Source organism: Scyliorhinus canicula, chromosome 2, assembly GCF_902713615.1.
Source record: "Scyliorhinus canicula chromosome 2, sScyCan1.1, whole genome shotgun sequence".
Classification (NCBI taxonomy): domain Eukaryota; kingdom Metazoa; phylum Chordata; class Chondrichthyes; order Carcharhiniformes; family Scyliorhinidae; genus Scyliorhinus; species Scyliorhinus canicula.
This window is the reverse complement of record NC_052147.1, coordinates 84742340-84767787: the sequence shown is the minus strand read 5'-3', so window position 1 is coordinate 84767787 and position 25448 is coordinate 84742340. Positions and strand designations below refer to the sequence as shown.

Sequence of the window (25448 nt, the reverse complement as noted above, 5' to 3'; positions counted from 1 at the left end):
CCTGCAACGCCTGGATGGCAGCACCCTGGGTCGTCTGAATCTCCGAAAGCTTTTTATTCGTTTCCTGCAGAGAGCTCAGCACCTCAGCCTTAAAATCTGCAAAACAGCGCAGATCAGCTTACTGTCAAGCAGTCTGAGAATGGTTTTCTGCAGTCAACATTGCTGTGAATCAGTCTGGGAATGGTGTCCTGCAGTCAGCATTGCTGTGAATTGCACATTCTCCTCTATGTGTGATGCCTACAAAAGCAAGGGCATTGATGGACTTTCCCGAACTGAACACAAAATTACAATGTTCCTGGGTATGTGCAGATTCGATACGAAATTCATACTGAACTTCAGTACTGTAGCCGTGCCTTTAACCAATGTAGCAGGGAAGCAGGACGAAAATGATGTGTTCCGCTGACTGTCAAGCGGTGTTTGAGAAGTTTAGGGCCATATTAATAAGCGAACCAATGCTGACCACCCTGGACTTTTCCAGATCAATTAAAATGGCCATGGATGCCAGTGACCTGGGGGTAGGGCAGTGCCACTATAAGATGACGATGGAGGAATAGAGGCCTGTGGGATATTTTTCCAAAAATGAAGTCCGTCCCAAAGAAAATATTCCACCATTGAAAAGGAAGCCCGATCAACTAAAGTTTAGTTGATAAGGACCATAAACCGTTTGCATTTACAGAAAAGTATCAAACTAGGAACGCAAGATTATTCTGTTGGGAGTTAATCATTAAAACTGTACACATCCCTGGAAAGGATACTGGGATAGCGGATGCTTTGTCATGAGTTGAAGAGCTGACTAGTTGCCAATGAAGAGACTGGCAAGACAACTTATATCGTGGGGATGGTTAAATGGAGATATGTCTTGCATCCCTCATGATGAAACATCTGTGCCCTGACATTTCATTTCTTTCAGGGAGGGAGGAATGCAAGGGCCCTTCCTGGTGATTCCTTATTTTTCCACTTTCTTTCTTTTGCTGTTATCATTTTGATCCTTGGATGCTTAATGGACATGTAACTTTAAATTGAGCAGAAGCGAGGAATTCAAAAGAGAATACTGTGCTATCCTTCAGACAGCAAAACGCAAATGTTTCTGCACCTTAGAGATTGGTGGGACTCGGTTGGATTGGTTGACTGGTGGACAATGAATTGGCCAAAAGAACGTACTGTGCCTGGTAACAGATAGTGATTGGATCCTGCCGGATGAAATTATTCTTTTTAGAGAACCAAGGAAGGATAGTGGGTCCCTGGACGCTCAAAGGAATGAAGCTGTTCGCTCTCCTGTTTTTTTTTACATAATAGCTGCATAGCTACAGTATTTCTGAAACTGCAAAGACCTAAATGAATCTACAGTAAAATCATTGCTGACGGAAAACATAAACTTCGAACTGAAAGCCTATTTTGAAGGAAGATTTACTGGAAGACCATCATCTGAAACAAAGAATCTTATTATTTTACATACCTCTTTTCCCCTCTGTGTTTGTCCGTCTTGTGTGTGCGTCGACGATGAGGTGCATTTAAGTAGGTGGGGGTTTCGGAATTAGATGACACCAGGTTGGTGGGGAGGCAGATAAGTGTTGAGGATTGTCAGAGGATACAGCAGGACATAGATAGGTTGGAGACTTGGGCAGAAAAATGCCAAATGGAGTTTAATCCGGACAAATGTGAGGTAATGCATTTTGGTAGGTCTAACAGAGGGGAAATATACCATAAATGGCAAAACTCTCACGAATATGGAGGGCGGGATTCTGCCATTCGGCGGCAGAGTGTCCACGCCGTCGGAAACGCCGTCGCGTTAAAGAGTCATAGATGTTTACAGCATGGAAACAGGCCCTTTGGCACAGCTTGTCCATGCCGCCCAGTTTCTATCACTAAGCTAGTCCCCCTTGCCCACATTTGGCCCATATCCCTCTATACCCACCCTGCCCATGTAACTGTCTAACTGCTTTTTAAAAGGCAAAATTGTACCCGTCTCTACCACTGCCTCTGGCAGCACTTTCCAGATGCTCACTAACTGTGTGAAGAAATTTACCCTCTGGTCTCTTTTGTATCTCTCCCCTCTCATCTAAAACTAGACCAATGGAAGTTGAGGGGCATGGACAGAGTGGATGGGCAGGCATTCTCTCCTAGGGAAGAGGGGTCAGTCACTAGGGGGCATAGGTTTAAGGTCCATGGGGCAAAGTTTAGAGGAAATGTACGAGGCAGGTTTTTTACACAGAAGGTAGTGAGTGCCTGGAACGCGTCGCCAGGGGAGGTTGTGGAAGCAGATACATTAACGGCATTCAAAAGGCATCTCGACAAATACATGGATAGGATGGGTATAGAGGGATACAGCTCCAGGAAGTGCTGAGGGTTTTGGCCAAGGTTGGTATCATGACCGGTACAGGCTTGGAGGGCCAAAGGGCCTGTTCCTGTGCTGTATTGTTTTTTCTTTCAAACCTGTTGAATTTCCTGCATATTTAATCATAGTTATTGTTTTAAAAATTAATTGTGTTTAAATTTTCAAATCTGGTGACTGTAATTATTGGGCAGGCAAGGGCCAAAGACTTTGGGGTGTTTTTCTAAGAATTATTTATTAACTTCAATTGTGTTGCGATTCCAGGTCAAGTGGGGCTGGAATTGACCGCGCCCTAGCCCAGGGGGTCGTAGCAACCTGCACACTGGAGAGACCATACATCACTTTGAGGAACACCTCTGTTCAGTTTTCAAGTGTAAATTCTAGCTTCCATTCACCTCGCTTTTTTTTTGTTGCAAAAATATACCTTATTCATAAAATATCTGAAAGAATGTTCCAAACATTTCAAAATGGCCATCACACAAAGTGCAATATATTCAGGTTCTGCATCACTTAACACTCTAAGATGCTTCAATACAGTGAAAGAAACATTACAGACATTTCAAAATGGTTGTTACAAATGCTGCAAAGGTACTTGATGTTGTTTGCATAGATCATGTTGCATTCTGAGGTACGTCAATATAATTGTGCTACATATAATATTCACCGTATACATTCAAAGTGAGTCATACAGCCTGAGGAGGATTGATGCAATTCCCAGCCTCTCAGTTCACAATGGCGGAAAGGTCTTAGATTGTGACCTTTCCCCATTGCGCCTCTACGGCAGCTGCCCCAAGCTTTAGTGCATCCCTCAGTACATAGTCCTGGGCTTTGGATTGTGTAAGTCTGCAACACTCGGTCGGGGACAACTCTTTGCACTGGAAAATCACTAAGTTTTGGGAGACCAAACAGCATCTTTCACTAAGCAACAACTGATGTTTGTCTCAGTGTGAGTGTCTGTGAAAAGCCTGTCGAGCACAAAGTTATGCACCACGGAGCTGCTTGGGATGAACCTCAGCTCACTCCAGACCTAGGGGCTGGTTAGCTCACTGGGCTAAATCGCTGGCTTTTAAAGCAGGCCAGCAGCACGGTTCGATTCCTGTACCAGCCTCCCCGGACAGGTGCCGGAATGTGGCGACTAGGGGCTTTTCACAGTAACTTCATTGAAGCCTACTCGTGACAATAAGCGATTTTCATTTCATTGCAAAAGCACATTTCACGAGGAGGTGGACAACGGTCTCTTCCTCACCACAGTGAGGATGAGGTCAGAGGTCAGATTCCAGATGTGCAGGAAGGTTCTGACGGGGAGGGCATTTCTCACAACCAACAAAACTAGGTCTTGATGCTTGTTTGAAAGTTTAACTGGTGAGGCATTCTGCAAATGACCTAGACAGTCTGCACAGGAACCATCTGACAGGATGCTCCATCTCTTTTTCCTAAAGGGCCTCTCGGACATTACATGCAGACCACAACCAGATGGACTTGTGGTCAAAGGGTTTCTCTGCATGAATCTTTCCACGAGGGTGTAGCCATCTGGGATGGCCACTTCCAGAATACAAAATGGATGATCGCAATGACTGTAGGGAAATATGGACAATGTTAGGAAAGCAGGGCAGCACAGTGGCCTAGTGGTTAGCATTTTCCCAATCCTGGCCTCTTGTTACCCAGCACCCTTTTCACTATTCTCCCCACGAGGCAAAGCTCCCCTCCCCCTTCCTAGCCATGCTGTGCTCATCTCTTTGTTCTCTGTCTGTGAACTCATTACCCTCAGGGTCCTACAGTCCATCATATTCATTTGCTCACTTCCTCACATATATCCATTAGAATTAGAATTAGAACAGTACAGCACAGAACAGGCCCTTCGGCCCTCAATGTTGTGCCGAGCAATGATCACCCTACTCAAGCCGACATATCCACCCTATACCAGTAACCCAACAACCCCCATTGACATTATTTTTTTAGGGCACTAAGGGCAATTTAGCCTGGCCAATCCACCTAACCCGCACATCTTTGGACTGTGGGAGGAAACCGGAGCACCCGGAGGAAACCCACGCACACACGGGGAGGACGTGCAGACTCCACACAGACAGTGACCCAGCCGGGAATCGAACCTGGGACCCTGGAGCTGTGAAGCATTTATGCTAACCACCATGCTACCCTGCTGCCCCAATATAAATAGCAGAGGATGGTTTCGATCTATCGACCGCTGGGTTATGGGACCAACACGCTTCCGCTGCGCCACTCTGCTCCAGGTATAGAAATCAGGGAGAAGGATGGTGATAAAATGGTGTTGGGTGCACTTCCCGCAGGTGTAGTCAGTGGGGACACCAGTGGTGTCCCTCACCACCCACATCCTACAGGAGGAGCATGCAACTGCCCTAGCCTCCATCCGCCTGATTTGAATTCCCAAAGAGATTTAAAAGAAAAAAAAGATTAAATGCCCGTCAGGCCCGTAAAAAAAAAAAAATATATATATATATATACTGCTGCTACTCTCTCAAGTGAACCCTCTAAAATAAAGGAAAATTCTAAATTGTTTTACAAGTACATTAAGGGTAAAAGGATAAGCAGGAAAAGAGTAGGGCCCGTTAAGGACCATCAGGGTCACTGAAGATGTGGTACAGCGTGGCATTTTTTACTGTTTCCATCAGGAGTCTGGTTGAGGCATCCAATCTTCTGTTGGTACTGGATTGTCCAGTCGCATCGATGATGCAGCTGAAATCATCGTCCAGAATGACTGGCCTGGAAATCGCTAGCAGCAGTGGAAGCTGAAGGACAGCCAGCTGCTCACTGTTGAGAGACGGGGCACAGACATTAATTAACCAGAGTGGAGCATTGTTATACAGTATGTCTGCATTGAAGAGGCATCCGCCCACCACCTGCTTAACTTTAGAGATGGTGAAGTTGCCCCCCGCCCGCGGCAAAATACCCAGGCCAGAGGAACGCAAGTCATTTCCTCCTGACCAGATTGATGGCCGCTGACACCACCAACATGACCACTGCCTGTAGGAGCTGAGGCACTGTATCGAATACTCCTGCAGGAACAGCAGGTCGCCTTTGGCCTTGGCAAGGTAATCCAAGGTGGCAATATAGCGCATAGGGCAGCATGGTAACATTGTGGATAGCACAATTGCTTCACAGCTCCAGGGTCCCAGGTTCGATTCCGGCTTGGGTCATTGTCTGTGCGGAGTCTGCACATCCTCCCCGTGTGTGCGTGGGTTTCCTCCGGGTGCTCCGGTTTCCTCCCACAGTCCAAAGATGTGCAGGTTAGGTGGATTGGCCATGATAAATTGCCCTTAGTGTCCAAAATTGACCTTAGTGTTGGGTGGGGTTACTGGGTTATGGGATAGGGTGGAGGTGTGGACCTTGGGTAGGGTGCTCTTTCCATGAGCCGGTGCAGACTCGATGGGCCAAGTTCTGCACATGTAAATTCTACGATAATCTATGATAGTGGATTTACTATTACACGTATTAATGGAAGCGTCACTTCCTCTGTTGGAATGATCTCGCCCATCCATCCCACTCCAGGGCCGTCACTGCTCCTGACTTCTCGCAACTAGAACGCGCATGTCTCCTTACTTTGGGGTTGGAATGCACTGGTTACATTGTTGTTTCCAATGCCCTGGAACTTAGGTGTCTCCTCTTCCAACACCCTAAGAGTTTTGCTGCTTCTTCTGTCGATGCCCATTTTAACCCTCATCTGAAGTGCAGCTTCCCTGGTTGTCTGTGCCGGATGGGGGTGGTCTCTTGCTGCTTACTAGGGGGTTGGCTTTGTCCTTTTCCGCCTTAGAACATAGAACGATACAGCGCAGTACAGGCCCTTCGGCCCACGATGTTGCACCGACATGGTAAGTCAAAAACTAAAGGCCATCTAACCTACGCTATGCCGTTATCATCCATATGCTTATCCAATAAACTTTTAAATGCCCTCAATGTTGGCGAGTTCACTACTGTTGCAGGTAGGGCATTCCACGGCCTCACCACACTTTGCGTAAAAAACCCACCTCTGACCTCTGTCCTATATCTATTACCCCTCAATTTAAGGCTATGTCCCCTCGTGCTAGCCACCTCCATCAAGAAGGCTCTCACTGTCCACCCTATCTAACCCTCTGATCATTTTGTATGCCTCTATTAAGTCACCTCTTAACCTTCTTCTCTCTAATGAAAACAACCTCAAGTCCATCAGCCTTTCCTGTTCCTCCTCACTAGCTATCAAGCCCCCCTGATGGTCACATCAATTCGGGGGTGATGGGTCTACAATTTGAGACGGTCCGGCGGCCGAGTCGTCCTCTGGGATCGGCAAAGCACCAGGATCGCAGCCTCTTCGGGTGGCTGGGTGGTGGCGGATGGTGAGGGTACAATGGCGGACTCCGGGGGTGATACGGCCCGAGCTTCGTACCCGACTGGTTCGACTGGCGACGGGGAGCACCGGAAGCCCATAGGTGCGGGGGCGCGGACCACGGGCAGCGAACCTGTAGGTGTGGGGGTGCAGGGCGTGGAGGGTTGAGTGGGGTGTAGTATGAGGGGTACCTCGGCGGTAGTGCAGGTAGTTGGATCCTGCAGGCGCCGGGTCCCGGAGGGAAACAGTGTCCTGACGGCCGTCAGGGTATTCGATGAAAGCGTATTGGGGGTTCGAATGGAATAGTCGCACTCTTTCCACGGGCTTGTCAGTTGTGTGTGCCCGGATACAGAGCCCACAAGGACAAAACAGATTAGGGCGAGGGCCGAGGGCGAGAGAGGGCGACGCTGAGGGCGAGAACGAGGGCGAGACCGGGCGAGAGAGGGCGACACCAAGGGCAAGACCGAGGGCGAGAGAGAGAGAGTGCGAGTGCAGGAGAGCGAGTGCGGGAGAGCACCGAGGTCGAGAGAGAGAGAGGGCGAGTGCAGGAGAGCACCGAGGGCGAGAGAGGGCGACACCGAGGTCGAGAGAGGGCGTCACCGAGGGCGAGAGAGGGTGACACCGAGGGCGAAAGGGGGCGACACCGAGGGCGAGCGACACCGAGGGCGAGAGAGAGAGAGTGCGAGTGCAGGAGAGCGAGTGCGGGAGAGGGCCCGAGAGAGCGGGTCTGAGGGAGCGGGTCCGAGAGAGCGGGTCCAAGCGAACGGGTCCGAGAGCGAGAGAGAGCGACACTGAGGGCGAGAGAGAGAGTGCGAGAGAGCGATTGCAGGAGGGCACCGGGGGCGAGAGAGAGAGAGACACCGAGGGCGAGAGAGAGAGAGTGTGAGAGAGAGAGTGTGAGAGAGCGAGTGCAGGAGAGCACCGAGGGCAAGAGAGAGAGAGTGCGAGAGAGCGAGTGCAGGAGAGCACCGGGGGCGAGAGAGAGAGAGACACAGAGGGCGAGAGAGAGAGAGAGAGAGAGAGTGTGAGAGAGCGAGTGCAGGAGAGCGAGTGCGGGAGAGCGAGTGCGGGAGAGACCGAGGGCGAGAGAGAGAGAGTGCAGGACAGCGAGTGCGGGAGAGCACCGAGGGCGAGACCGAGGGCGAAAGGGGGCGACACCGAGGGCGAGAGGGTGCGACACAGAGGGCGAGAGGGTGCGACACAGAGGGCGAGAGGGTGCGACACAGAGGGCGAGAGGGTGCGACACAGAGACGAGAGGGTGCGACACCGAGGGCGAGAGGGTGCGACACTGAGGGCGAGAGGGTGCGACACTGAGGGCGAGACCGAGGGCGAGAGGGGGCGACACCGAGGGCGAGAGGGGGCGACACTGAGGGCGAGACCGAGGGCGAGAGGGGGCAACACCGAGGGCGAGAGTATGCGACACCGAGGGCGAGAGGGGGCGACACCGAGGGCGAGAGGGGGCGCGACCGAGGGCGAGAGGGGGCGATACCGAGGGCGAGAGGGGGCGATACCGAGGGCGAGAGAGAGTGCAGGAGAGCGAGTGCAGGAGAGCAGCGAGGGCGAGACCGAGGGCGAGAAAGGGTGACACCGAGGACGAAAGGGGGCGACACTGAGGGCGAGCGACACCAAGGGCGAGCGAGAGAGAGTGCGAGTGCAGGAGAGTGAGTGCGGGAGAGGGCCCGAGAGAGCGGGTCCAAGCGAGCGGGTCCGAGCGAGCGGGTCCGAGCGAGCGGGTCCGGGGGTGCGGGTCCGAGCGAGCGGGTCCAAGCGAGCGGGTCCGAGCGAGCGGGTCCGAGCGAGCGGGTCCAAGCGAGCGGGTCCGAGCGAGCGGGTCCGAGCGAGCGGATCCGAGGGTGCGGGCCCAAGAGAGTGGGTCCGAGAGAACGAGTGCGAGAGCATGGGCCCGAGAGAGCGGGTCCGAGAGCGGATCCGAAAGTGCGGGTCCAGGCGAGCGGGTCCGAGTCCGAGCGAGCGAGTGCGAGAGGGTTCGAGAGCGGGTTCGAGAGCGCGGGTCTGAGAGCGCGGATCTGAGAGAACGGGTCCTAGGGTGTGGGTCCGAGGGTGCGGGTCCGAGTCCGAGCGAGCGAGTGCGAGAGGGTTCGAGAGCGCGGATCCGAGAGCGGATCCGACGGTGCGGGTCCGAGTGAGTGGGTCCGAGGGTGCGGGCCCAAGAGAGCAAGTCCGAGAGCGGGTCCGAGGGTGCGGGTCCGAGTGAGTGGGTCCGAGGGTGCGGGCCCAAGAGAGCGGGTCCGAGAGAGCAAGTCCGAGAGCGGGTCCGAGGGTGCGGGTCCGAAGGTGTGGGTCCGAAGGTGTGGGTCCAAGAGAGGGAGTCCGAGAGCGCGGGTCCAAGAGAGCGGGTCCGAGGGTGTGGGTCCAAGAGAGGGAGTCCGAGAGCGCGGGTCCAAGAGAGCGGGTCCGAGGGTGTGGGTCCGAGAGAGCGGGTCCGAGCAAGCGAGTGCGAGAGCGCGGGTCCGAGAGAGCAAGTCCGAGAGCGGGTCCGAGAGAACGGGTCCGAGGGTGCGGGTCCGAGAGCGCGGGTCCGAGGGTATGGTTCCGAGAGAGCGGGTCCGAGCAAGCGAGTGCGAGAGCGCGGGTCCGAGAGAGCAAGTCCGAGAGCGGGTCCGAGAGAACGGGTCCGAGAGAGCGAGTGCGAGTCCGAGAGAGCAAGTCCGAGGGTGCGGGTCCGAGGGTGTGGGTCCGAGAGAGTGGGTCCGAGAGAGCGAGTGCGAGTCCGAGAGAACGGATCCGAGAGCGCGGGTCCGAGGGTGTGGGTCCGAGAGAGCGAGTGCGAGTCCAAGAGAACGGGTCCGAGGGTGCGGGTCCGAGAGAGCGAGTGCGAGAGAACGGGTCCGAGGTGCGGGTCCGAGAGAACGGGTCCGAGTCCGAGAGAGCGGGTCCGAGGGTGCGGGTCCGAGAGAACGGGTCCGAGGGTGCGGGTCCAAGGGTGCGGGTCCGAGAGAACGGGTCCGAGGGTGCGGGTCCGAGAGAACAGGTCTGAGGGTGCGGGTCCGAGAGAGCGGGTCCGAGTCCGAGAGAACGGGTCCGAGGGTGCGGGTCCGAGAGCGAGTGCGAGCCCGTGAGAGCGGGAGGGTACGCCGAGTGAGGTTAGCAATGAGTGGAGGTAGGGGTCCGCCGAAACTGAGTGTGAGCCCAAGGCGAGGGAGATAGTTTGCCATGCAGGGAAGATAGGGAGCGAACAGCGTCTTACCAGATCAGGAAGTACGAAGGTCTCGGTGCTCCCAGAGTCGAAGAGACATGGTGTACTGTACCCATTGGTTTTAATGGACATCATCGAGCTCTGGAGGTGCTTCGGATGCGACTGGTCCAACGTGACTGCGTTGAGTTGCGGGTAGCCGGCAGATCAATCAGCTGTGCTGGAGTGGCCCCGTGATGACTGTCCGCGCTTCGGACGCGACTGGTCCAATGTGACTGCATTGAGTTGCGGGTAGTAGGCGGCTCGATCAGCTGTGCTGGAGTGGCCCCGTGATGACAGTCCGCTGAGGTCGTAGTCGTCGAGGTGAGTTTAAGAGTTTGAAGAGGATGGAGCCAAGATGGCCGCCCCGGTGGATCGCGCGTGGCGGGCGGCGAGGAAGATGGCGTCCAAGATGGCGGCCCCCATGAGTCGCACGTGGCCGGCCGCATGGAGGAGGGTTGCTGAGATGGCGGCCCCCATGAGTTGCACGTGTCGGGTGGGGGTGGAGTCGGCATACAGGCTGCAGCATTTCGGGGCCTGTGGGCCTGTGAGTTTTGGAAGCGAGTGCTCTGGGCTGCGGGAGAGTTTGGAGAGGGGGATTTCTTCACCAGGCAGACCCGGGCATAGTGTCCTTTGCGACTGCAGCTGCTGCAGGTTGCGTTGCAGGCCGGGCAGTGCTGCCGTGGGTGTTGGGGCTGCCCACAAAAATGCACACTGGGGCTGCGTAGTGGGTGGGTGGCCGCGCGGCGCAGGCCTGGGGCAGTCGCTGGTCGGGAGCTCAGGATGGGGTCGCTTGGTCCGCAGGTAACGAGGTGAGGCTGCGGAACGAGACCTCCATGGTCGTCGCCAATTCTACAGTGTCCTCCATGTTCTGGGCCCCTTTTTCAAGTAACCGCTGGCGCACATAGTTTGACCCGAGCCCTGCCACGTACACATCTCAGACAGCGAGCTCCATATGCTGGGCAGCTGATACAGCTTGATAATTACAGTCCCGTGCTAAAGCTTTTAAATCGCGCAGGAATTCGTCCAACGACTCCGTGGGGCGCTGGCGGCAGGTCGTAAAAATGTGGCGCGCGTAGACCTCGTTGATGGGCCTCACGTACATTCGATCAAGCATGGCTAGGACCTCCGTATACGAGGTAATACTGTTAAGTTGAGGAGAGATACGGTGGCTCACCCTTGCGTGCAGTAGGCTGAGTTTCTGGTCCTCTGTAGGTTCCGAAGTGCTGGATTCAGCCAGGTAGGCCTTGAAACATCTGAGCCAGTGTAGAAAGATTTCTTTCGCCTCTGCAGCCTGCGGGTCGAGTTCTAGTCGGTCAGGTTTGAGGGCTGATTCCATAGTCGTTTTCTTCAAGTTTCCTAAGACTATTAAATTGATGTGACCATCAATTTACAAGACACGTGACTGGAAGTGAACAGTGGTTTTAATAGTCTTACAACTGAGCCTGCCTGCGACGAGATGAACTGTCAGCAGGCTCACAACTGCAGATCTTTATACTTCCGGTTAGTGGGAGGAGCCATGGGCGGAGCCAAGGGTGGAACCCAGTACAAACTCATCTCCCGCTATGGGTAGAGCCGCGCAACTGCACGTATACAGAGCTCACAAAGACACAATACATATAATACAACACAGCGTGAATTACTAGGATTAGAATTCACCACACCCCCAAACTGGCCTTCTGATGTTTTCTCCTCCAGTGGTTAGTCCGCTTAGAGATGTGGGTGTGGGTAGTGTGATGTTTAGATGTCTGCTGCCTCCCTCCTTTCCCCTTATCCTCCTTTGTCTCATTCTACTGGCTGGATGCTTCACTGGCTGGAGGTTTGTATTTCTCCTTTACGGTAGTCATACTGGCCATTCTGTTTGTTTGACCCTCCCTGTCTTTTGCTGCCTGTGCCTAAGTAAGGTCACATAGAGATAGCATGCTCCATCACATGATTTGCAGCACTTCATCTGCTTGCAGTTCTTTGTCTGATGTCCTTCTTGCTTGCAATTCTTCCAGTCACCTTGCTCCCACTCTGACCGTTTTGTCCTCTGCTACCTGTTTCATTCTAATGGAGTTTGGCGCAAGCTGGTGAACAGAACCTCATCTTTCAATTAGGCACATTTTGGACTGAACACGGAGTTCAATAAGTACAGATCATAACTTCTGCACTCATTTTGTTTAATTTTTCTTTGCTGGTTGATAGAGTTTTGATACTCAAGGGATTTGTTGAAATCCTACAATCAAGAAACATTTTTTAATTAGGAAAGCTGTAGCTACCTTAGTAAAGGATATTGATGTTATGGGCCAGGGTTTAGAGAACCCCAAAGTGTATCATGGAGTTCACCTGACCCACAACTTTTAATAGATTGTGGTATGGGGAGCACACGGCCCACTCTACAGGCGTGGTACAGCAGAAATGGAAAAGTATTTTTTAAAGCAAAACAATGTTTATTCTGTGAACTCAAGTTAACCTTTTTACAACATACAGTGAACATCTTAGCAACCATCAATTCAAATATAACCCCCAAAGAATACAACGCTAAGTAATTCTTACTTCCCTTTTAACATCCACAAGATTTAAAAACACCTTTTAACAGAAGCACCTCACTAAATTCACTATTGAGAACAGTTACCACGTTGAAATCAGCAAATGGACACTCATAAGCTTGCAGAGATTCACACACATCCTGCTGTGATTGGAGCTTCTCCAAAACTAAAATGAAACCAAACCCAAAAAGCCTGAAGCTGAAGTAAAAAGCTGACAGACAGCCCAGCTCCACCCACTCTGACATCACTGCAGTAATAAACACCCATTTCTTAAAGGTACTCTCACTACAGATATTTATATACACACCCATCACTTGACTTCCGGGCGGCGAGCGAGGAGGTCGCAGGGAGAGGGGCTCCCGCAAGCGGCAGACAAGAAGAACAACCCCCCCCCCCGACAGGCCGGACGGCGGAGGAGGAGCGCCGGCAGAGGAGCCGGAGCGGCAGCGGAGGAGCCGGAGCGGAGGAGCCGGAGCGGGAGCGGAGGAGCCGGAGCGGAGGAGCCGGAGCGGCAGCGGAGGAGCCGGAGCGGAGGAGCCGGAGCGGCAGCGGAGCGGCGACAGCGACGGCAGAGGAGAGGCAGCGACAGGGGGGTCCAGCAGCAGCAGGTCCATCCCCTCTCCCTCCCCCCCCCCCCCCACGCGGGCCAGGAGCGGTGCGGCGGCGGCGGCCCCTCTTCTCTTCCCCCCCCCCCCCCCACGCGGGCCAGGAGCGGTGCGGCGGCGGCGGCCCCTCTTCTCTTCCCCCCCCCCCCCCCACGCGGGCCAGGAGCGGTGCGGCGGCGGCGGCCCCTCTTCTCTCTTCCCCCCCCCCTCCCAACCAGCAGCGGGGACCCCCCCCCCCAGCCAGCAGCGGGGACACCCCCCCCCCCCAGCCAGCAGCGGGGACAACCCCCCCCCCCAGCCAGCAGCGGGGACACCACCCCCCCCCCAGCCAGCAGCGGGGACACCCCCCCCCCCCCAGCCAGCAGCGGGGACACCCCCCACCCCCCCCCCCCAGCCAGCAGCGGGGTCACCCCCCACCCCCCCCCCAACCGGCAGCGACCACCGGCCCACTCGCCCCTCCCCCCCCCCCCAACTGCAGTGACCACCACATGGCAAGGACAAAGAGACAAAGGGACTCTCTCTCTCTCTCTCCTGGTTGAGTGGGGAGAGAAGACAAAAGAAAAAAGAGACTTGTATTTCTGTTCTTCCCAAAAGAAAACTGGTAAAGAGAAAAGGGGTAGGGGAAATAAATTTATAAAAAAAAAAATATATATATATATATATATACATATATAGATATATAATAATAAATAAAATAAAAATAGGGTGCGGAAAAGGGGGAAAAGAAGAACAAGGAGAGAAGAAAAGATGAAGGGGAAGGGGGAGAAAAAAGTGCCAGAAGGGAGCCAAGAGAAAGGGGGCACCGGAAGTAGACGGGTCAAAGGGCAAGCCAGCTCGGGCGAACGAGTCAACACGCGAAGCGGCGGGAAGGATGTTTCGCCGCATCTAGAAGAGCTGGACGGGCGGGCAACCTCTCCCCTGGGGTTAGAGGGGGGCGTGAATTGGAAGGAAGCCTTTGCCGAGGTGGTGAGGGAGCAGCTGCAGGCAATCAAGGCAGAGTTAAAAGCAGACGCAGAGGCTGCAGCACAGGCAGCAGTGGCCAGGGCCATGTCAGGGGTGCAGCAGGTTCTGACCAGATTGGAGAAGAAAGTGGATGCCCAAGGGAAGATACTGGAAGCCCAAGGGAAGATACTGGAAGCCCAGGGGGCAACCATTAAAGAGCTGGAGAAGGCAGCGACTGACGCGAGCGACCGGGTCATATCCCTGGAGAGGGGAATGGTGAAACTGAGTGCAACACAGGGGAGCCTGAAGGGCAGGGTAGACGACCAGGAGATCAGCTCGAGAAGGCAAAATATTAAGATAGTGGGCCTGCCAGAGGGGATAGAGGGTAGAAATCCCACAACATTCGTGGCTGCGATGCTGGGCTCCTTAGTGGGGCGGGAAACTTTTCCCACCCCACCGGAAATGGACAGAGCTCATCGGTCACTGCGCCCGAAGCCCAAGGAAGGGGAAAAACCGAGAGCAGTTATAGCCAGACTGCACCGGTACCGGGATAGGGAGACAATCCTGCGCTGGGCCAAGGAGAATAGAGCCTGCAATTGGGACGGGCACGCCATCCGAATCTACGAGGATTTTGGAGCGGACATAGCTAAGAGACGGGCGGAGTTCAACAGAGCGAAAGCAGCTCTCTATAAGAACAAAGTACGTTTTGGTATGCTGTACCCAGCAAAACTCTGGGTCACATACCAACACAAGGAATATTTCTTTACAGCCCCTGCCGAGGCGAATAGATTCGTCGAGGAGCACGGGCTGGAAAAACGCCATGGGAAGTAGGGACGAGGGGCCCATGGCAAGGAGATACGTCATGCCGACGGGGGGGTGGGGAGGGGCGAGGCAAAGCCAGCCCCCTCCCCCCTGGCAGGAACACCCAGAACGGAAAACAACCCAATGCCCAAGGGCCCGCTCCAGGTGGGAGGCCAGGCCCCGGCACGAGGGAACGGGAGTACTGGAGAGGGGAGAGGGGAAGCGGGACAGCAACCTCCGAGAGGGGAGCCACCGTGCTAGCAGGAAAGCTAGCGAAGGGGGCGCGCAACAGAGCAGGGCCGCAGCGCACCCCCAACAGGGGGGAAGGCGCCAGGCAGGGGAGGGGGGGGATCACCCATCAAAGGTGGGAGAGCAAATGGGGACAGGAATGGGGGAGAGAGGGGCAATGGAGGGGTATACAGGGGTATCCCCGAAAGGGATAGAGCGGGGGGGGGGGGGGGGGGGGGGCACTTGGGGGGCGAGAGACCAGGGAGGGGAAATGCAGGGACGAAGGAACAAAAGAGGCCAGTAAGGGAATAGGGCCACAAAGTGCCACAGACAAGGGCTCGAAACAGGGAACTGCTGCAAGCACCCACCCAGTACGGTCTGTGGGTGAAGGGGCCCCCCGGAGTGCAGGGGACTACCCGCGTGGCGGACACACAGTGGACGGCCATGGCGGGTGTCCCCGGGACAAGGGGGAACCCCGGAGCGCAGGGACCCGACCGCATGGGGAGAGCAGTGATAGTGGACATCCTGGACGGCCCCCTAACAAAGGGAAACCCCAGAGGGCAGGGGCGCGTCCACCGGACAAATATGGTTAACCCCACAGGAGCAAGGGGGCAGAAGCCCCCCACCAGAATAGTCACCTGGAACGTAAGGGGACTTAACGGCCCAGTGAAGAGATCTAGAGTCCTCACCCACCTTAGAAACATGAGGGCCGACATAGTCTTCCTCCAAGAGACGCACTTGAGGGAGCAGGACCAACTGCGGGTAAGAAAGGGCTGGGTGGGACAAACCTATCATTCCTGTTATGGGGCAAGGGCCAGGGGGGTGGCGATCCTGATTGGCAAGAGGACAATGTTTAGGGCGACAAAGACGGTTACGGACCCAGGGGGACGGTATGTCATGGTCAGCGGGGCCCTGGATGGGGCGCCGGTAGTTCTAGTTAACGTGTACGCGCCCAACTGGGACGACACGAGCTTCATCCAAAAGACCATGGCAGAAATCCCGGACATAGCGACGCACCGACTAATCATGGGGGGGGACTTCAACTGTGTACAGGACCCAACGACGGACAGATCAAACCCCAGAACGGGGAAAACCTCAAACATGGCAAGGGAACTCAGCCACTATATGGAGCAGATGGGAGCAGTAGACCCCTGGCGATTCGCCCACCCGGGGGAGAAAGAATTCTCTTTCTTCTCCCCAGTACACAACGTGTACACCAGAATTGACTTCTTTGTGGTGGGGAAAACGGTGCTTCCAGAGATAGACAAGGTGGAATACTCCGCAATTGTGATATCAGACCACGCTCCACACTACATGGATGTGCGGCTAGAGACGGGAAGGGCCCAGCGCCCCAAATGGAGGCTGGACGGTGCCTTACTAGCTGACAAGGCCTTCAGCGAAAGGATAGCGCAGGCCATAGCGGAGTACACTGAGATCAACCAAAACGGGGAGGTCTCACCCTCCACGTTCTGGGAAGCGCTTAAGGCCGTACTAAGAGGGGAAATCATAGCCTACAAAGCGCGAAGAGATAGGGAGGAAAGGGTGGCTAGGCAGAAACTACAAAGGAACTTTGACCTGCTCTCCACCAGGAAAGCAGTACACCAACTCCGCCAGGCACGCGGGGCCCTATACGAACACGGAGACAAAGCCAGCCGCCTGTTGGCCCACCAGCTGAGAAAGCAGGCAGCCAGCAGAGAAATTGCGCAAATCAGAGATACCAGAGGCACGTTGGAAACAGAACCAGAGAGGATTAACAAAACCTTCAAGGCCTTCTACCAAGAGCTGTACACCTCAGAGCCCCCAACGGGGAAGGCTGGGATGAACCGGTTTCTTGACGGACTGAACATACCAGTTGTGGGAGAGGGCAGAAAACGGGATCTGGAAGCACCACTAGCACTGGGAGAGATCATGGAGAGCATTAGCTCCATGCAGGCGGGGAAGGCGCCGGGACCGGACGGATTCCCGGCGGACTTCTACAAAAAATTTGCGACAGCGCTGGCCCCGCACCTGCGGGAGATGTTCACAGACTCGCTAGCTAGGGGCACGTTGCCACCCACGTTAGCACAGGCCTCAATCTCGCTGATACCTAAGAAAGACAAAGACCCAACGGAATGTGGGTCATACAGACCCATATCTCTGCTGAATGCAGACGCCAAAATACTGGCCAAAATCCTAGCCAAAAGGCTAGAAGACTGTGTACCTGAGGTGGTCATAGAGGACCAGACGGGCTTTGTCAAAGGTAGACAGCTGACCGCGAACATCAGGCGCCTGCTGAACGTGATAATGACCCCCTCCGGGGAGAGAACACAAGAGGTGATCGTCTCCCTGGACGCAGAAAAGGCCTTCGACAGAGTCGAGTGGAAATACCTCATAGAGGTACTGGAGCGGTTCGGGCTTGGAACAGGGTTCACCGCTTGGGTAAAGCTCCTGTACAACGCTCCCATGGCGAGTGTACAGACCAACAATACCAACTCCCAATACTTCCAGCTGCACAGGGGCACCAGACAAGGATGCCCACTGTCCCCGCTGCTGTTCGCACTAGCAATTGAACCGCTAGCAATCGCGCTCAGGGCAGCAAAAAATTGGAGGGGGATCCGAAGGGGAGGTAGAGAGCACAGAGTCTCACTCTATGCGGATGATCTGCTCCTCTATATCTCGGACCCACAAAGCAGCATGGACGGAATCATCGCGCTCCTGAAAGAGTTTGGAGCCTTCTCGGGCTACAAACTCAACATGAGCAAAAGTGAGATCTTCCCATTACACCCGCAAGGGGGGGGGGGGGGGGCAGCACTAAAGGGGCTGCCGTTCAAACAAGCCCGACATAAATTCCGCTACCTGGGGATCCAAATAGCCCATGACTGGAAAGGGATCCACAAATGGAACCTCACCAGCCTGACGGAGGAAGTTAAAAAGGACCTGCAAAGATGGAACACACTCCCGCTCTCCCTCGCGGGGAGAGTTCAGACGATCAAAATGAACGTACTGCCCAGGTTCCTCTTCCTGTTTAGATCCATTCCGATCTACATCCCCAAGGCCTTTTTCAAAGCGCTGGACAAACTCATCATGGCGTTCGTATGGGGGGGTAAAAATGCTAGGATCCCAAAGAAGGTCTTACAAAAAACAAAAACCAGGGGAGGGTTAGCCCTCCCGAATCTACAATTCTACCACTGGGCAGCAACAGCCGAGCGAGTAAGGGGATGGATCCAGGAGCCAGAAGCTGAGTGGGTGCGTGCGGAGGAGGCCTCCTGCATGGGAACCTCCCTCCGGGCCCTCGCCACGGCAGCACTCCCATCCCCACCCAAAAAACACTCCAGCAGCCCAGTGGTGACAGCCACCCTCCAATCCTGGAACCAACTGCGGCAGCAACTTGGCCTGACCAAAATGTCGAACAGGGCTCCCATCTGCAACAACCATAGGTTCAAACCAGCACTGACCGACGCCACCTTCAAAAGGTGGAGGCAGGACGGGGGAACACTGACAGTCAGGGACCTATACACGGACGACAGGATCGCAACACTGGACGAACTGACAGAGAAATTTCAGCTAGCTGGGGGGAACGAGCTACGGTACCTGCAGCTCAAAAACTTCCTACGAAAGGAGACAAGGACGTACCCACAACCGCCACGACAGACACTACTGGAAGACCTACTGGACGCAAGTATCCTAGAGAAAGGGAACTGTAGTGACATGTATGACCGACTGGTAGATAGGGACGACACCGTACTGGACGCAACAAGGAGGAAATGGGAGGACGACCTGGGGATGGAGATAGGGTGGGGACTCTGGAGCGAAGCACTGCATAGGGTCAACTCCACCTCCACGTGCGCAAGGCTCAGCCTGACGCAACTAAAAGTGGTACATAGAGCCCACTTAACAAGAACCCGTATGAGTCAGTTCTTCCCGGAGTTGGAAGACAGATGTGAGCGGTGCCAAAGAGGCCCGGCCAACCACGCCCACATGTTCTGGTCTTGCCCCAGACTTGTGGAGTACTGGACAGCCTTCTTCGAGGCTATGTCCAAAGTGGTGGGGGTGAGGGTGGAGCCATGCCCGATAGTGGCGGTCTTCGGGGTTTCAGACCAGCCAGATCTATTCCTGGGGAGGAGGGCGGACGCCCTTGCCTTTGCCTCCCTGATCGCCCGCCGTAGAATCCTGTTTGGCTGGCGGTCAGCAGCACCGCCCAGAGCTGCGGACTGGCTGTCCGACCTCTCGGAATCTCTCCAAATGGAGAAAATCAAATTTGCCATCCGAGGGTCGGACGACGGCTTCCACAGAACGTGGGAGCCATTCATGCAACTGTTCCGGGACCTATTTGTGGCCAATGTACAAGAGGAAGAATAGTCGGGGGAAGGTAGCGGGAGGGGGGGGGGGGGCTACAGGTTCGTTACGGGGGTTCGATGGCTAGCTAAGGCCCAAAACCAAGCTAAATAAACATGTTGAGGGGGGGGGGGGGGCGCAGTTACTACTATGAAGATGCTTACCTGTAAATATGTATGTTAATTTTTGCGTGTTTGGTTTTTTTTTTTTTTTTTTGTCTCTCTCTCCTAACAATTTGTAATTTGTTCAATATAAAATATGAAAACTGAATAAAAACATTTATAAAAAAAAAATATACACACCCATTTCTTAAAGGTACTCCCACATGACATTGACTGTAAGAACAAAGTCTCAGTAAGTTTCTGAACTGGGAAAACGTAGTCTTCAAAACGAAGAAGCTTGTGTATTCAGTCTGATTTGATCTTACAAAAGGTATGCCCCCAATACTAGAATGCCATTCGCAGTCATAGAAACAGCCAGCGAGGGGAAGGTGTGCTTGACGGAGATTAGTCAAGTTTCAATCTCCTCAGACAAAACCATTAAAGAGATCACGTTCCAATACCTTAAAAGGTACGCACAAAGGTACAGACTTGAATAAAATGATATCACCCTGCAGCAAATTCTATCCAATCTATACTGATAACCTTATCAGCTAATTGACGGACATCTAACTGGGCAAACCAAAGGCAGAGTCCTCCGGGCAAAGAGCCAACTAGAGACAAAGCAAGGGTTAACCCAAAGATAAGCATCTCCTTAAAGAGAGGTGCCCAGCAAGTTAGCTGTTGTTCGAGCCACCTATCTCTCTCTCTTCCCCTCTCTCTAAGCCTGTCCTTGACCTATACTCCTTTACTTTGCCATGTGCTTTCTTCTTTAAATCATCTCTAAGTATCTTCTAAATTTATTACATTTTGTACTTGTCAGTTGGCCGAATTGTTTTATCTAAGTATCAGAAATTGTGTATCATCAACCACACTGCCTAATATTAAAATCAAAAGTGAACTTTTACCATTGCATGGAATCGGTCCTTTTATTGAGAGAAAATATTAGGATTCATCCATATTAGGGTGACATCACTGATTCTATTTTCTCTTTATGTCTTTTTTCTTTGCCATTGTGGATAGCACAATCGCTTCACACCTCCAGGGTCCCAGGTTCGATTCCGGCTTGGGTCACTGTCTGTGCGGAGTCTGCACATCCTCCCCGTGTGTGCGTGGGTTTCCTCCGGGTGCTCCGGTTTCCTCCCACAGTCCAAAGATGTGCAGGTTAGGTGGATTGGCCATGATAAATTGTCCTTAGTGTCCAAAATTGCCCTTAGTGTTGGGTGGGGTTACTGGGTTATGGGGTGGAGGTGTTAACCTTGGGTAGGGTGCTCTTTCCAGGAGCCGGTGCAGACTCGATGGGCCAAGTGGCCTCCTTCTGCACATGTAAATTCTACGATAATCTATGATAGTGGATTTACTATTACACGTATTAATGGAAGCGTCACTTCCTCTGTTGGAATGATCTCGCCCATCCATCCCCCTCCAGGGCCGTCACTGCTCCTGACTTCTCGCAACTAGAACGCGCATGTCTCCTTACTTTGGGGTTGGAATGCACTGGTTACATTGTTGTTTCCAATGCCCTGGAACTTAGGTGTCTCCTCTTCCAACACCCTAAAGTGGGTTGGTGCAGACTCGGTGGGCCGAATGGCCTCCTTCTGCACTGTAAATTCTATGTTGCCACTCACACTTCCTCTAGACACATTTTTTGCATCTTTATTTATCTTATTGGCACGCCCTTTGGCTTTGCACCATGATTGTACCCTGGAGGATGGGCTGAGGAACAGCTCAGGAGCCCCAACACAAGGATTGCATGGGAATTGCCCGGGAAATTTCAATCCGGCGGCACTCAGTAGATTCAGCCCCAAAACCTCTTGTTATTTAATCTCTCTCCGCTTTCTCAGCTCTAACAAAAGGTCACAGACCTGCAATTTACACGCTATTTCTCTGCCCACAGATGCTGCCAGGCTGACTCAGTATTTCCAGCATTTTCTGTTTCAATTATGGATTCCATGTTGCCTCTAAGGACATGCGCACCGCGGTCACAAGCGTCGAGCATGCGCACAGCGGTCACAAGCGTCAAGCATGCGCACAGCGGTCACAAGCGTCGATCACGCGCACCGCGGTCACAAGCGTCGAGCGCGCGCGCCGCGATCACAAGCGTCGATCACGCGCACCGCGGTCACAAGCGTCGAGCACGCGTACCGCGGTCACAAGCGTGGAGCCTGAACGCTTCTCTCGTCAGCAGCTGCGGGTGGTTCACCCGGAAGTGGAAGCGGCACTTGTGACTGGGGAAGCTGATGGTGGGTGATCACTGTCAAACGAAGCAGGTGAGACAGTGACGGTGATAGAAAGGCACCGTCTGTCAGGTGGGACTGCGGCATTAGACAGCTGAAGGAAGGGCAGTACCCAGATGGTTTACACACAATTCACAGATAGGATTTGAGATTCCAGAAATTTACAATAAAAATAGAAAATGCTGGGAATAGTGAGCAGGTCTGGCAGCATCATTAGACAGAGAATTAGAGAGAAGGAATACTTTTTGTGGGAACCGGGAAAATTAGATACAGTTGTGTAAGACTTTGGTTCGGCCACATTTGAATACTGGTCGCCACATTACCAAAAGGATGTGGATGCTTTGGAGAAGGTGCAGAGGATCACCAGGATCTTCCCTGGTATGGAGGGCGCTAGCTATGAAGAGAGGTTGAGTAGATTAGGATTATTTTCATTAGAAAGACGGAGGTTGAGGGGGGACCTCATTGAGGTCTACAAAATCATGAGAGGTATAGACAGGGTGGATAGCAAGAAGCTTTTACCCAGATTACTAGGGGTCACAAGTTCAAGTGAGAGGGGAAAAGTTTCAGGGAGATATGTGTGGAAAGTTCTTTACGCAGAGGGTGGTGGGTGTCTGGAACACATTGCCGGCGGAGGTGGTAGAGGCGGGCACGATAGTGTCATTTAAGATGTATCTGGATAGATACATGCATGGGCAGGGAGCAGAGGGATGCAGATCCTTAGAAAATAGGCGACAGTTTTAGATGGAGGATCTGGATTGGCGCAGGCTTGGAGGGCCGAAGGGCCTGTTCCTGTGCTGTAATTTTTCTTTGCTCTTTAATGGGTCCTTTTAGTTACTCTCTTTTTATATTTCTAGCTAGCTTTCTCATTCTCTTAATTTCTCCCGCACATCAATTGGCATTTGCGATTGGCAACACATAGAACATAGAACATAGAACGATACAGCGCAGTACAGGCCCTTCGGCCCTCGATGTTGCACCGACATGGAAAAAAAAAATAAAGGCCATCTAACCTACACTATGCCCTTATCATCCATATGCTTATCCAATAAACTTTTAAATGCCCTCAATGTTGGCGAGTTCACTACTGTTGCAGGTAGGGCATTCCACGGCCTCACCACTCTTTGCGTAAAAAACCCACCTCTGACCTCTGTCCTATATCTATTACCCCTCAATTTAAGGCTATGTCCCCTCGTGCTAGCCACCCCCATCCGCGGGAGAAGGCTCTCGCTGTCCACCCTATCTAACCCTCTGATCATTTTGTATGCCTCTATTAAGTCACCTCTTAACCTTCTTCTCTCTAACTAAAACAACCTCAAGAGTTGTTTATAGAGCTCCAGTAGGTGATACTTGTATTTGAACCCACTGCTGTAACTTTAACATAGTCTTGTGGGTTCTAAAAATAAACAACATCAATTCATCACGTGTTTGTAACTGATTTGTTACACACGGCAAATGGTGAGCTTATTGGACAACACTGCTCTAGGATATATTCCTGCAGAAAACTATCTCAGACGCACTCACAACATTCACTACATTTTTGATGTACTCCTCCATTTAACCTAATATATGAAAATTTAAATCCCTCATCGAAAACACTACCTTTGCTGACGCTTGGTTGATCTCCGACAATCTACTGCTTCACAGCTGCTACCAGGGGGTCTCTCCACGATTCCCAATTTAGTTTTAAATCCTTTTGTGTTTCTTAATTCCACCCCAAAGTCTCTCCTGCCTATTCCTCATCATATGCTTTCTTATGGCTGAATTGATTTCATCCTGAATCAGCAGGGCTTCCCCGCAATCATTTTCCGTATCTTTCCTACTGATCTTACAACCTGGTCTGTTTAGTTCCCAGTCTTGACTAACATGCAGCCATTTCTCAGTAATGGTTGCCATGTCATAACTTTCAGAATTGAATTTCTGCCTTCAAATAACCCAGTTTATTTCTTCTATCCTGTGAATTTGTATAAAAAATGTTTATTTGGACCACAGCCTAACCTGTCCTGCAGCTTTAATGTTTATTCTTTGTCTCTCGTGCTTTAATCTCTTGGCATCTTTCAGTTTTCTTTTTACCTGTGATACCTAAAGCACAATTTCTGGCTATTTCTTTACTCAGTCCCATTTTGTTTTGAATTATTTGTTCAACATTTCCATTCTGAGCCTCTTGCGTTCCAACCTGCACAAATCCTGGAGCTTCCTTTTAAACAGTACTGTGGATGACCTGCGCCTTATGGATGGCAGCGGTTCAAGAAGACAGCTCACCAACATTTTCTCAAACAATTAGGAATGCTGGCCTTGTACAAACACCCACATCCATTGTACTTCTTGATCATTGAGGAGATGGTCTTTACATTCCAAATGGGTAAAATCATCAAATATTGGAGAGTAATTCTGGCAGGCGGTGAATATCGATGGAGTCATAGTGCTATTTATTATTGATGCATAACTGAGAACGTTTTGTATAGGTACAGAAATGAGGAGAAATAAGTGGCATGGTGATAGCCAATTTGGATGGCAGGATTGGCAACAACATAATTCACAGAGATATCGAAAGCACAACAGTCGAACGTCAAGAGAAAGGTAAAAGAATTAAAAGACAAGTTCCTGGGGAACGTTTTACGAGGTTGGAAGAGTTTGGGGAGAAGTATGGATTGGGGCAGCACGGTAGCACAAGTGGATAGCACTGTGGCTTCACAGCGCCAGGGTCCCAGTTTCGATTCCCCGCTGGGTCACTGTCTGTGCGGAGTCTGCATATTCTCCCCATGTCTGGGTGGATTTCTTCCAGGTGCTCCGGTTTCCTCCCACAGTCCAAAGATGTGCAGGTTAGGTGGATTGGCCATGATAAATTACCCTTAGTGACCAAAAAGGTAAGGAGGGGCTATTGGGTTACGGGGATAGGCTGGAAGTGAGGACTAAAGTGGGTTGGTGCAGACTCGATGGGCCGAATGGCCTCCTTCTGCACTGTATGTTCTATGGAGCAAAGGGAAGGGTTTCAGTAAAGCAAAGTAATCTTTATTGTCACAAGTCGGCTTTTTTTTAGAAAACATTTTATTGAGGCATTTATAATTTTAACATTCTAAACAACAGAGCAATCCAACACATGCAAAAACCCCACAATAGCACAAACAATTCCCCCCGCCCTAACTTCTAGCTACCCGTATATTTGATTCCCTACCCTTATTTTTCACTTCCATACCCCCCCCCCCCCCCCCCCCCCCCCCCCCCCCCGCCCACCTTTTTCACTTCCATCAGGAAATCCACCCCCGCGCTAACGGTCAATTTTCCTTGAAGAAATCGATGAACGATGCCACCTCCGAGTCCCCCCCCACCTCCGGGCTCCCGGGTCTTCTGACACTCCAAATATTGCTATCCCTGGACTCGGAGTCACCCTCCCTTCCAGAACCTCTGACATTGCATCTGAAAATCCCTGCCAGAATCCCCTCTGCCTCGGACACGCCCAAAACATATGTACATGGTTCGCAGGACCTACCCCTCACCTCCCACATCAGTCCTCCACCTCCTCAAAAAAACTTGCTCATCGGACCACAGTCATATGAGCCCTGTGGACCACCTTGAACTGGATCAGGCTAAGCCTGGCACACGATGAGGATGCATTAACTCTCCTCAGGGCCTTTTCCCACAACCCGGCTTCCAGCTCCCCTCTCTTTCGACTCATTGAAACCCAACAGCCCGGAAAACGTTTTATAGAACTCAACCGGGTATCCGTCAGGTCCCGGGGCCTTACCCGATTGCATCGGCCCCAACCCGTCCGTAACCTCCCAAAGCCCAATTGGGGCTCCCAACTCTTCCACCAATTCCTCATCTATCCTCTGG

At 52.6% G+C, this 25448-nt stretch overlaps 1 protein-coding gene and 1 long non-coding RNA gene across 5 annotated transcripts in view; one reads left to right on the top strand and one right to left on the bottom strand.

Annotated features, from left to right (window-relative positions):
* Window positions 1-21352, bottom strand: part of LOC119955495 — a 100449-nt gene extending 79097 nt beyond the window's left edge. Inside the window, exon 1 of the long non-coding RNA XR_005458482.1 lies at window positions 21246-21352. This is a non-coding gene — a long non-coding RNA (uncharacterized LOC119955495). The remainder of the gene's footprint in view (window positions 1-21245) is intronic.
* Window positions 21353-21518: 166 nt separating this feature from the next.
* Window positions 21519-25448, top strand: part of wdr21 (WD repeat domain 21) — a 214230-nt gene continuing 210300 nt past the window's right edge. For 2 of the 4 annotated variants that reach the window (XM_038781673.1, XM_038781667.1), the window contains exons 1-2: window positions 21519-21650; window positions 24080-24194. In XM_038781673.1, the coding sequence (XP_038637601.1) occupies window positions 24088-24194 (107 nt within the window). In that variant the 5' untranslated portion in view covers window positions 21519-21650; window positions 24080-24087. Of the gene's footprint in view, window positions 21651-24079; window positions 24195-25448 lie in introns of those variants that run through there. The other 2 variants (XM_038781684.1, XM_038781692.1) reach the window with 2 other exon arrangements.